At 38.2% G+C, this 12215-nt stretch overlaps 1 protein-coding gene across 1 annotated transcript; it reads right to left on the bottom strand.

The window, feature by feature from the left end:
• Nucleotides 1-1809: 1809 nt before the first annotated feature.
• Nucleotides 1810-3863, bottom strand: PRR32 (proline rich 32). Its single transcript, XM_055268278.1, has 2 exons — nucleotides 3729-3863; nucleotides 1810-2937 (listed from the first exon to the last, which is right to left on the bottom strand). Exons 1-2 carry the CDS (start codon nucleotides 3746-3748, stop codon nucleotides 2061-2063), a joined length of 897 nt encoding a protein of 298 aa, XP_055124253.1. The 5' UTR covers nucleotides 3749-3863; the 3' UTR covers nucleotides 1810-2060.
• Between the last annotated feature and the right edge of the window lie 8352 nt (nucleotides 3864-12215).

Here is a 12215-nt window from a genome sequence, read left to right as displayed (position 1 = left end):
AGAGATGTAGCACTACCATTGACATGATGACTTGATTTCCTCTCAAAATATCTTTCAACATCTGGCTCAAAAGATATTTTTGATGACTATAAGCATGCCCAACTTCTCTGTTCATAAGGATTAAAATTCAACAAATATTTAGTACACTAGGACTAAGCTACTTTATCATGAGCAGTTGTACAAAGATGTGCTGAATACTTCTGTTCAATCCACCAGAGTGAATTGATGGAATCATGCCAGTTTCAGGACATACATGGAGTGAGAGGAATTCTATCAGGCACTATCCAGATATTCCTGCTAAACCTTAGAATACCACCTGTACATTTAGAATGACTTATTATGAAACAAATAAAAGAAACTTAATCAATCTATGTGTCCTTCTCACCAGAGTAGCAAATGACTCTTTGTTGGTACTAAAAATTCTTTATTGTTTTTTGTCTCTGTCAGGTTTTTTCAGCCTCTGTCTAACTGGTTATATCACCTACACTATCAGCACTGAATATTAAAAATGCTTATTTGAAGAAACATCCTCTTCAGACATTTCTAGTTGATTGGTTGTTCATGTACAATGGCACTATGTTTTAGGTCATTTTACTATATAGTGAATTGTTATACAGCTGTCAAAGTGTACATCCTTTCACACTGCATGCTGCATCCTTATTTTTGTTACTTGAAATTTTAAAAGCTCCCATCTGAACGTTTTGATAATCTCCCAGAAGCATCATTATAATGGGGTGCTGTAGCAAATTATGAGGAATACAAACACAGCAGTATCTGAGAAAAACAGTTCCATGTGAGTAAAGTATTCTCATTTGCACTTCAATGTTCTGAGCATATAGTGATATGGTTTGGCTGTGTTCTCACCCAAATCTCATCTTGAATAGCAGTTCCCATAATCCCCATGTGTCTGTCTTGGGAGAGATCCACGGGGAGGTAATTGAATCATGGGGGCAGTTATCTTTATGGTGTTCTCGTGATAATGAGTGAGTTCTCACAGGATCTGTCAGTTTTATAAGTGCCTCCCCGACCTTCATTCTGCAATTTTCTCTCCTGTTGCCACGTAAAGAAGCAAGTGTTTGCTTCCCTTTCTGCCCTAATTGTAATTTTCCTGAGGCCTCCCCAGCCATGTGGAATTGTAAGTCACTTAGACTTCTTTCCTTTATAAATTACCCAGTCTTGAGTATGTCTTTATTAGCAGTGTGGGAATGGACTAATACATATAGTAAGCTCTTTGTTGAGACAAAGAGTGAAAGGATCAGTCCTGCTCCACCTGGATTTTGGACTCTTATTGAGCCAGAGCTATATATACTATGTAATTAGCAACAAGGAAAAGTTGAAACACAAACACCAGTTCATGTTGAAGCAGTGGTCTAAGAATACTCTTCCATCTTCCCTCCTCCTTCTTTCCTGACTTTTCAACTTGGTTCTGCCTATGACTGCTAAATGTTGGCTCTATTACTGTCACCTCAATCTCATCTGGCTTCTTTTACTGTTTGTTCATTTTTCTCTATTATCTGAACTTTGGGCTGCCTTTATGGACCTTATCTTAATTCAGCCATCCAGCTCTAAGCACCCCTTATAGCCTTGGGTAGATAGAGATTCCCCAATCTAGCCTTGGCCTAGGAAGAACCTAACCACCCTTTCCCAGGCACACTGCAAGACAACTCAAAAGAAAATAGTAACAGTCGTTTAACTAAGCTATTTAGAAAACACTGACAGGTTTGTTTCTGCTTTAATTACCTCAAAGATAGAACACAAAATCCAAGGCTTTGGTTCCTGGGTTGTTATTTTGAAAAATAATTTACAACATTTCAGACTTCACAATCTTTATTTAATCTCCAGTATGTAGGGCACATTTGTGCTAAACAGAGTGTGGGAGGGTACAAGGTTTCAAATAGGGCACATTAGTGCTAAACAGAGTGTGGGAGGGTACGAGGTTTCAAATAGGGTACATTAGTGCTAAACAGAGTGTGGGAGAGTACAAGGTTTCAAATATAAAAGCATAAATGAATAACTTTCACCTCTTTCCACAACGCTTTTTTCGTCCTTCCTTTTTGCCATCAGCTGTGCTCTCTGTTGGGTGATGCAGGAGCTGGTATTCCCCCAGAATGGAAATGGGCAAAATAAGAAGGCAGTGGAGGACCAAATATCGGAGGAGGAGCAAAAGGAAGAGGCATAGTGAGAAAGGGATTGAAAATCGGAGGTCGAGGAGGGATGAAACAATGAGCAGTAGAGCAAGAAGGTAAACCTGGAGTACTGGAAGACAACGGGATAGGCCTTGGCCAATTATGCATGGGGTGGCCTGGTCCCCTGAGTGGGAAAGAAACATGAGCCAGCTTTCCTCTGCAGGCTATTCGTGTATTCCTGGGAGGCACCTCCATTACTATCCCTGATCTAAGGGTGGTAATATGTGAAGGGCCTCTCACTTGTGGGCCCCTGGGTGGAAAGAATCCTTTACCTAGTGGCAAAGCCACATGCAACCTTGCATTATTATTGCCTCTCTCAGTGCCCCTATTGTTGACCTTTGTGCCCCCTACTATCAGTGCAGGAGGGCCGCCAGAGACTTCCCAGGACACATTAATAGCATCCTGTCCCTCCTGCCTCCAGCCTGCCAGTGCATCAGAGCTATTTACTTCTGCTGTTGCTAGGGACTCTTCTGCAACAGCAGGTGGTGGCCCATAGGGGTGTCCATGAGCTCTCAAACTATGAAGAGGAATGCAGGATCCTGTTCTCTCAGAGGGCCACTCCAGTTGCTTGCTATCCAGATCAGTCAGCACATTGACGGAAGGTCTCAGCGGTACTTGAGGTTGACCCCAGGGCTCTGCGTCATCCTCTGGCTTGGAACTCAGACATTGCAGGGGCATGTCGTGGTGCAGCTCCTGGTTCCCATTTTTGTCCACAGATACTACCAAGGGTGAAGGGGCGTGCCCTCCAAGGCTTGCAAAAACAGAAATCAAACAGCTAATAAAAATGGAAATGCACTGACCAGAAAATAGCTAAAATGTGTAATTGACTGAGCTCACTGAAATATACCAGGGAAAAAGGGAGTGCCCTCTCCCCTATATGTAGCCAAATACTTGCTCAGCGCTCTGGCCTCTTCCCAGGTGGCTTCTTTAGTACTAGGCTACATGATTACCCTTTATGACTACTCAATGGCCTATTTCATTCCTCATTTCCCCACCTCCACAAGGCAGCAAGGAAGCTTAGAAGATGCACATAACAGTAAGCATATAATAGAAAATACCAGCTTTTTCAATTCTCCCTAGGATCTATGATTCACTAATCCTGGCATTCAGATTCTGGCAAGATTGTTCTGGCATGTCTTCTGAAGTAAAATATCTTTCTCTTCACAGAAGTCAAAGAAAAGTTAGTTATGTTAACAAACACACAAGTTTCTCTTCTTGAGGTATCATTCAACGCTCACGCCAAATTTTGTTAAAAATTCCTTTCATTCAACCAACACCACACCCTAGAGTAAGAATTTCCTCATGTTTAAACCCCACTGTTTAGACTAGGGATTTGCAAATTTTCTTTCAAAATTACACTTCAAAGTTGCCACTCTTAAATCCAGTATTCTTAGTAACTAAATTTATATCCTTCAAGTTTTTGTCTGTGATTTCCTCCCACATCTCCTCCAACCCACTCATCCCTGTCCCAGTTACACAATAAAGCAATTCAAACTGACTTTGCCTTCAAAATTAAGCAGTTGTACTCGGTTTTGTACTTACACGTTTTCAATACAAGCCATGAAGAAATTTGATCAGAATAGCTTTCCTAAGGCGGTGGAGATAACCCACTGAACAGGCCAGCTAGGTCTGGAGAAATGACTCCTGCTTCTGCTTTAGAGGCTTGGCAACTAGAATGAAGCCAGGGACCAACTGCTTCTTCCTAGATTTGGAGTTCTCTTTCTGGGGTTACCAGTTGCTAAGGAAGGGAGGGAGAAAATGAGTGGGGGGGGAGGTGGGTGGGGATGAATCTGTGACACTCCTTTGAACTTGAATGTGGGACTGGTGTTTGCACAGTAGTAGATGGATGGTAAAGGCATTCACTACATTAATTCTGATGCAGGGCAGTTGGAAAGACAAATCATTTCAGGAAGGATTTAGAAGAATCATGGAAGCATGATATTTTTTTAAAGAGTTATTTATGAAGTTTTAGTTTATACAAGGTAGTTGTCAAGTCTCCTCAAATTTGGAAACACATTGAGCAGAGTACTGTGCCTAATATTGTAACTTAAACTTACAGTTTGGGGATGCATATTATTAACTTGATGGGGAACAGAGGTTTGGGGGCTAAATTGCTTTTCTATCTGTGAAGATGAAACAAGAACTCCTCTAAGAATCATTGTGACATTTTTTAGCCCCTCACATTGCAGTTATATCCTTCATCTTGCCTATTAGTTTATAAGCTCTCTCTCTCTCTGTCTGTCTCTATGTCTGTGTGCATGTGTGCGTGTGTGTGTGTGTGTGTGTGTGTGTGTGTGTGTGTGTGTGTGTATTTCCTGTAATAGAGCTCTGGAAGTTTCTCTCAAGTTGGGAGGGTCAGAATAAATGGCATAACAGGTATCATAAATTTATAAATATTAGCTCAGATTTGGCCTTGTAACTTTTTTGCATAGGGAACTTTCTGTTTGTCCAGCCTAAATTTCATTTTAAGCAAGTGTACTTTCCCAGCTTTCTTTTCTGCCATTGATTTACAGATTAATTGCTCTGAAATTACAACAACCATTCCATCATCCAAGATAATTACTGTTGCTCTAGGACAAAGCCATAAACTTGCAAACCTGCCTAAATTTACATAAAATTTGTGCTGTGAAGGCTAGACCTGGGAGATTGTGTCTTCCTTATTTTCGATATTAGCATATGTTGCTACAGTTCAACAGTAATGTATATTTCTTTTCTCTTAAGGAAAGATAACAGACTCAAACACCATGTGCTTCAATTTTTAGGTATATGGTGTCTGTGTATCTGTGTGTGTGAGAGAGAGGGAGAATAATGCATAAGTACAAAGTACTAATGTAAAGGAATGGTCACTACTGCAAATCAACACAACTCATATAGAAGTAAGCTTTGGGGTCTCCAAGTCCACATCTTCCTGCCAGAGTGTGTTGTCTCCATCTATACAAGAAAGTGGCATGTTTCCACACATTTTCCAGAAGAATCTGTTCACTTGCCTAGCATGGTTCACTATTAAGTAATCTCTTGATTCCCCAGATTGTTTCTATTCTTGCTTCAGTTTATTACGCAACTTGTCCTTATGTAAAAATAATAGTATTATCAGCAATATTATTGTTGTGGAGTGTTAAAGCTCTTTTACTTCTTGTCGTATCAGAGAGGAAATTACAACTTGGGTTAATGCCTGCTAATAGTTGGTGAATCACATTTAGATAAATAGTTTCAGTGTAATAGGTTGCATATTTTCCTGATAATAGCAACAAAGCCTGAGGAATGCCTTTTGTTCTTATCAAATTACTATAATAGTAAACTATTTTTACCTGGAAATACCTATTTGGTAAGATATCATCTTAGTTGGATTACATAAGAGTACAGTGTAATATAGGAACCAAATTGCTGGGAACAATGACAATGATCATGGCACCAAGAATTTTCCAAAGCCATGAAGTGTATAATTTATGGATCTTACCTCATATTTTGTTTGTAACTTGTTTTCCTTTGTGCAAATAGTCCATATTTATTGAATGCCTACTGCGTGCATTCACTATTGTGTTAAGTGTTGATTTTATCAAAAAAGTTAAATATGCAATCCATATTGACTTCAGGGAATGTTCTAATTTTCTTGGGAGGCAAAATAACATCTATAAAATTATTGAAGAATGGCATAAAAAAGAGACACAGACCATTAGCTGCATGGTATAAGCTAAGACTGCAATGGCAATTCAGAAGAAGGAACTATAATTGTGGGTTAAAGTAGTTGTGACACAGTTTATGTGGGATTAAAACTTCAGCTGTGTTTAGAAAAATGGATATATTATACATGGGCAGAAAAGGAGATGTCATGCTATGGGAAGAACAGTTATAGAAGTCGAAATAAAGAAAAAAATGGCATTTTGTAGTTCATATTTTAAATCAAAACTAGGGCTCATATTTGGCAGAAATAGAAATATGAAGTACCAATTAGACCCCTTAGAGATAGAGATCAACCAGATAATTCATGAAGTTTTACCCATAAATATTTGAATACATTCAAATTTCAAAGTTAAATAAATCTATCTCAAAACCGACCTTTTCGCAAAAAGCTATCAGGCTAACTCAATCATCCACTGAGCATTGAAAATTCAGTAATAAAGTATATGCCTTTTTCTTCACTTCATTTAAATAACAGTTTTGGGGAGGGAAACATGGGTAATGAAGGTTGAAGATTTGCCAAAAAGTAGCCTAGTTGGCAAAGCAGCTGTTTGAGTCCGTCTTCTGCTGCTATAACATAATACTTGAGACTGGGTAATCTATAAACAAAAGAAATGTATTTATCACAGTTTTGGAGGATGGAAATTCCAGTATCAAGGAACTGACTTCTGGCAAGGGCCTTCTTGCTGTGGCATCCCATGACAAAATGTGGAAGCACAAGGGAGTGAGAGAGAGCAAGGAAGAGAGGGCCAAACTCACTTTCATACCAACCCACTCTAGCAATACCAAACTCACTACTGCCTTATCAACATTAGTCTATTCATGAGAGTGGAGACCTCATGGTCTAATTAATCTTAATAGTCTCACCTCTTAATACTGTCACAATGGCAATTAAATTTCAACATGAGTTTTGAAGGGGGCCTAAGAAGTAGCTAAGGTATAAAGGCCTTTCATTACCCATAGTCTCTTTATTCATGACACGGTTCCAGATATCATTTATGTACCTCTCAAAAAATTTTGATGATTGTATTGAAATGCTAAGTAAGGTCTGCAGAAAGATATATTTACTTTTGCACAGCAATTATGACTTTAATAGAAATATGATTTCTGGGAATGGTGGCATGCACATGTAATCCCAGCTACTCAGGAGGCTGAGGCAGGAGGATGGATCGAGCCCAGGGATTGGAGACCAGCCTGGGAAATATAATGAAACCCCATCTCAAATTTTTAAAAAAGTGTGGTTGATCTACCAAAATTATGTTACTGTGGGGTTTTATTAAAGAAATTTTGAAGATGTGTAAATGAAGGCAAAGTATCATTTAAAATACATCCTTTCTCTTTTGTTTCAAATAAGAATTCAGGATATAAAGACATAAAGATGATTTTCTCTGTTTCCATCTAGCTTATAAGGAAATTGTCATGTTGACCTCTGGGGAGACAGTCATCAGAAAATCCTACCCATTTGCTCACTTTCCAAATTAATTTTGCTATGCATGTGAAAAACTCTCTAAGTTTATGATGTCCAAAAAGTGCTTCTGGAAGATATACCAGGTTTTTGAGGAGTCTGTAGCCATTTATTCCATGTATTAAAACATGAGAATCATGAAAGCATGATACTTTCCCAAAATGGGCCAGGCAGCATTATTCTATTACACAGCTATAGGCAGTAGTCCTGTCTTCTCTGCCACCAGCTGTCCTGCAAACTCTGTGTGGTAATTGATGAGAACGAACAGGTGAGAGTGTGGCTATTTTACCACCAGTACTGGCAAAAGCAACTAACAATATGTGCCTCACTGCTGGATCTAGCTGTATGAAATTCAATAGACTATTATTGCTTTTATAGAGTTTTTTGTTTCAGATTTAAATATTTACATATTTGTTTTAAGATGGGTAACATGGCAATTACTTCCAAACAAGTTATTTCCTTGTACAAATCAGAAGCTATCAGAAGTTTCCTCAACATATATCACTCATTTTTCTTGCTCTCGTGGGGGTCAGAACCAGAAATTAAGTAGCAGCAGGGCAAGTAAGATGAGAATAAAAAAAGGAAGAAGTAAAAGCAAATCTATTTTTTTTTACCACTTACTGTATACCAGACATTTGATATACATTGTCTCATTTAATGGTCACAGCAAACTTTTAAGGCAGCTATTATTATTCTACTCATTTTATAAATGAGGAAGAAGAGACTCAGAGAAAATAAGTAGAAGTTTCCCATGGTCCCAAAGCTAGTAAATGGCAAACAATATTCAGATACAGCCAATTTGACACCAAAGCCAATATTTCATTCATTTAACCACGTGGCCCCTAAGTTATAGTTCTAGGTCAATCACAAAAGTGGATCAGATAAAAACATGTGTACCAAATCCGAGTTTAGGTTTTTTGTAATGCATGGACTCATTGACCCTCATCCAGAGGTAGTTATGCAATGAAGAAATCATCCAAGCTATAATGCTCACATCCCAGAAAGTCTGCCTCTGCAGGGATGCAGCAAGTGATTGAAGTGTTAGTTAATAATGTAGCAAGGTGGTGATGACTGAAAACACTGTCTTGGAGCAATTGGGGTGGGTGACAGACAATAGGTATTGGTTATAGGACAGCATCAAGTGACCATTACTGAGGAACTAATGGCAATATGAGCCCAGCATTATCAATATTAAGATTTAATTAATGTTGAGATCTTGAGCTGCACATATAGAAGATATAGGGTTCCTCATATTATTTCCATGGTTGTGTGTGTGTGTGTGTGTGTGTGTGTGTGTGTGTGTGTGTGTGGTGAAATGGGGGCAGAGCTTGAGTCATCCAAGTGAGGTATTAATGATAACCCTGGAGAATACCTTTCTGAATAAGATAAATATATAAATTAAAACATAAAAGCAGTACGTTTATGTTCATACATGGCATATAATATAAATTAAGATGCAAACATGGACTAATAAAATTAGAACAGTTAATGAAAACAGGTTAAAATTTACAGAAAGCATCAGGCCATAAGTTTATAATGGTGTAATATATGTATTTGCCATGTCAGATTTAATTGCTGGGCCCAGGATTTGAGGGCATGCTTACTTTCTTGAGTACTTGGTTTGAAAAACAAAATATATTTTAGATTAATTTCATCTTGCTTATAAACAAGACACTGGAAATTCATGTTGGAAACCTTTTATCGGTTTATTAAAAATGAATCCGTTTTTCAAAATTGTTATGAGCTTTGACTCTGGAATCATAAGGGCACAAATCTGGGTTTAATCTCAGCTTTACCACTTATCAACTGTGTTATCTTGGATAGGTTTCTTAACTTCTCTGAACCTCATTTTCCTTACCTGTAAAATGGGGTTAGAGAATTATGTTAAGTAATGTATGAATAATGACTGTCACATACTAGGTGGCTTAAATATAATAATTTCCTTGTACATATAGACTCAGTGTTTTTATGTAAAATAGAGATGATAATGCCTTTCCTATTTCAGAACTGTTGAGAAAATTAAATATAGTTATTTGAAATTGTTCTGCAAACTGTAAGTCACTTCACACATGTTAGGTTCATATAACCATAGGTGATATTTCTAGAGCAAGAAGACTTCTTGGCACAGTTTAATTAGCACTGTGTAGGTGGCCACCTATCCCTCCTACATATAAGGCCGTTTTTCTTTTCCTAAATCATCAAGGTGGTGAGGATTAACCACACTATTAAAAAAACCCCATGGTGTATAATGCTTTAAACTTTTCAATTGGCACTACATAAATCACCCATTGTTATATTTAATGTAGTAGCTGTGTTCGAATAAAGACGGCATTTTTGTATCTGACCACATATTTAATTGGGCTTTAGAAACTTGTGTTTCACAACAGGAATCACTGAAAGCATGTGATGATTAAAGAGGAAGGCCTGGGGAAAAAAGAATGTTGCATGGTTTCCTGATAGCAAAGATTTGATTGATTGATTCTCCAAACGATTTGTTACTTTAGAGGGGAAAAATATTTTCCCACCCAGAAGCCTTCCCTACATCCCTCTCAAGTGGTCAAATAAATAGCTTGCTGGAGGAAGTGCAACACTTTTATAGACTGACTATAATTCAATGTGCAGGAAAATTTGCTGATGAAACTCAAAATAATAAAGCCTATCCAGAGAGACCATTCTTAATTCTTGTCTGAATTATGCTGTATGCCCATGCTGCTGACATAAGTGTTTGTTTAAAGGTCCTGGATAGTTTGCCTTTATTTTTGAACTATTTCAGATCTTCTACCTCTAGTTCTTAGAGTAATGAATTGATATGTGTGTTTACTTAGTGTGGGAGTTCAACAGAATGAAAGAACAGATTGTTGAGGGCAAGGCAATAAGTGAGGACCTCTTAGAAAGTTTCTACAGGAAATTTCTAAAGGAATATCATTCAGGTAGCGAAGTCTCAACAGCCCTATAATAAGATGTGAGCCAAACTGACGAACCTTTATAGAGGTACTGGGTCTTTTGGCACATGGTCAGATGAGAGCAAATAAAGGTATGGAGCATTGCACCCCTTCAGGGTGAACTGAACACTTGGTTATTTCTGTGGTTTCTAGGTATTACTGAGCAACAGACTGACTTGGGTATCTTATTAAAATAGGAGATTCCTTGGCTCCACCCCTGAGATTCTGATTCAATTGATCTGTACTGGGGCCCAGTTATCTTTAGTTTATTTACTGATTCTAATGAAGTGATCTTCTGACCACATTAGAGAAATACTGACAAGGTGATGTAGCCTTGTAGTCTAGGCTTGAGGGGTTAGACCCGCAATTCTAGTGGGCACTATTTTTTCATTAGCTCTAAACCACTGACTAGATAGAGGGACAATAGAACATAAAATCTTTTTGACTGCATGTCACACTCCAGTTCCATTTTGTTCCATAGACCTCCAAATATCATGATTAGTTTTTTAAAAGATAGGAAACATTTAGTTCATTAAGAATAGTAGTTCTAAAATTTGGTTTAGGGAAAAATGCCACCCTCCCCATATCCTTTCAAAGGGCCCACAGAGTCAAAATATTTTCCTTATTATATGATTATATTATTTGACTTATTTAGTCTAATTCTCTCCTGAGGGTGCAGTGGGAGTTTTTCTCAGGCTACATGATATTTGGTGTCATTGCTCTAATGATTAATGGAATATGTGCTTATATATTCCTGTGTTTTAAAATTTTCCCAGATTTAATTTCTAATATGGTGTTGGGCTCCGAAAACAATACCCCCAAATTAAGTCCTCAGAAGTAGCTTCAGAAGCAACAGATTTTCTTTTTTTATTATTATTATTATACTTTAGGTTTTAAGGTACATGTGCACAATGTGCAGGTTTGTTACATATGTATCCATGTGCCATGTTGGTTTGCTGCACCCATTAACTCGTCATTTAGCATTAGGTGTATCTCCTAATGCTGTCCCTCCCCCCTCCCCCACCCCACAACAGTCCCCGGAATGTGATGTTCCCCTTCCTGTGTCCATGAGTTCTCATTGTTCAATTCCCACCTATGAGTGAGAACATGCGGTGTTTGGTTTTTTGTCCTTGCGATAGTTTACTGAGAATGATGTTTTCCAGTTTCATCCATGTCCCTACAAAGGACATGAACTCATCATTTTTTATGGCTGCATAGTATTCCATGGTGTGTATGTGCCACATTTTCTTAATCCAGTCTATCATTGTTGGACATTTGGGTTGGTTCCAAGTCTTTGCTATTGTGAATAGTGCCGCAATAAACATACGTGTGCATGAGTCTTTATAACAGCATGATTTATAGTCCTTTCGTTATATACTCAGTAATGGGATGGCTGGGTCAAATGGTATTTCTAGTTCCAAGTCCCTGAGGAATCGCCACACTGACTTCCACAATGGTTGAACTAGTTTACAGTCCCACCAACAGTGTAAAAGTGTTCCTATTTCTCCCCATCCTCTCCAGCACCTGTCTTTTCCTGACTTTTTAATGATCGCCATTCTAACTGGTGTGAGATGGTATCTCATTGTGGTTTTGATTTGCATTTCTCTGATGGCCAGTGATGATGAGCATTTTTTCATGTGTTTTTTGGCTGCATAAATGTCTTCTTTTGAGAAGTGTCTGTTCATGTCCTTTGCCCACTTTTTGATGGGGTTGTTTGTTTTTTTCTTGTAAATTTGTTTGAGTTCATTGTAGATTCTGGATATTAGCCCTTTGTCAGATGAGTAGTTTGCAAAAATTTTCTCCCATTCTGTAGGTTGCCTGTTCACTCTGATGGTAGTTTCTTTTGCTGTACAGAAGCTCTTTAGTTAAATGAGATCCCATTTGTCAATTTTGGCTTTTGTTGCCATTGCTTTTGGTGTTTTAGACATGAAGTCCTTGCCCATG

The sequence above is a fragment of the Symphalangus syndactylus genome, chromosome X (genome assembly GCF_028878055.3).
Source record: "Symphalangus syndactylus isolate Jambi chromosome X, NHGRI_mSymSyn1-v2.1_pri, whole genome shotgun sequence".
NCBI classification, from domain to species: domain Eukaryota; kingdom Metazoa; phylum Chordata; class Mammalia; order Primates; family Hylobatidae; genus Symphalangus; species Symphalangus syndactylus.
Note: the sequence above shows the minus strand (reverse complement) of the source record. Positions and strands in the feature narration are given on the sequence as shown.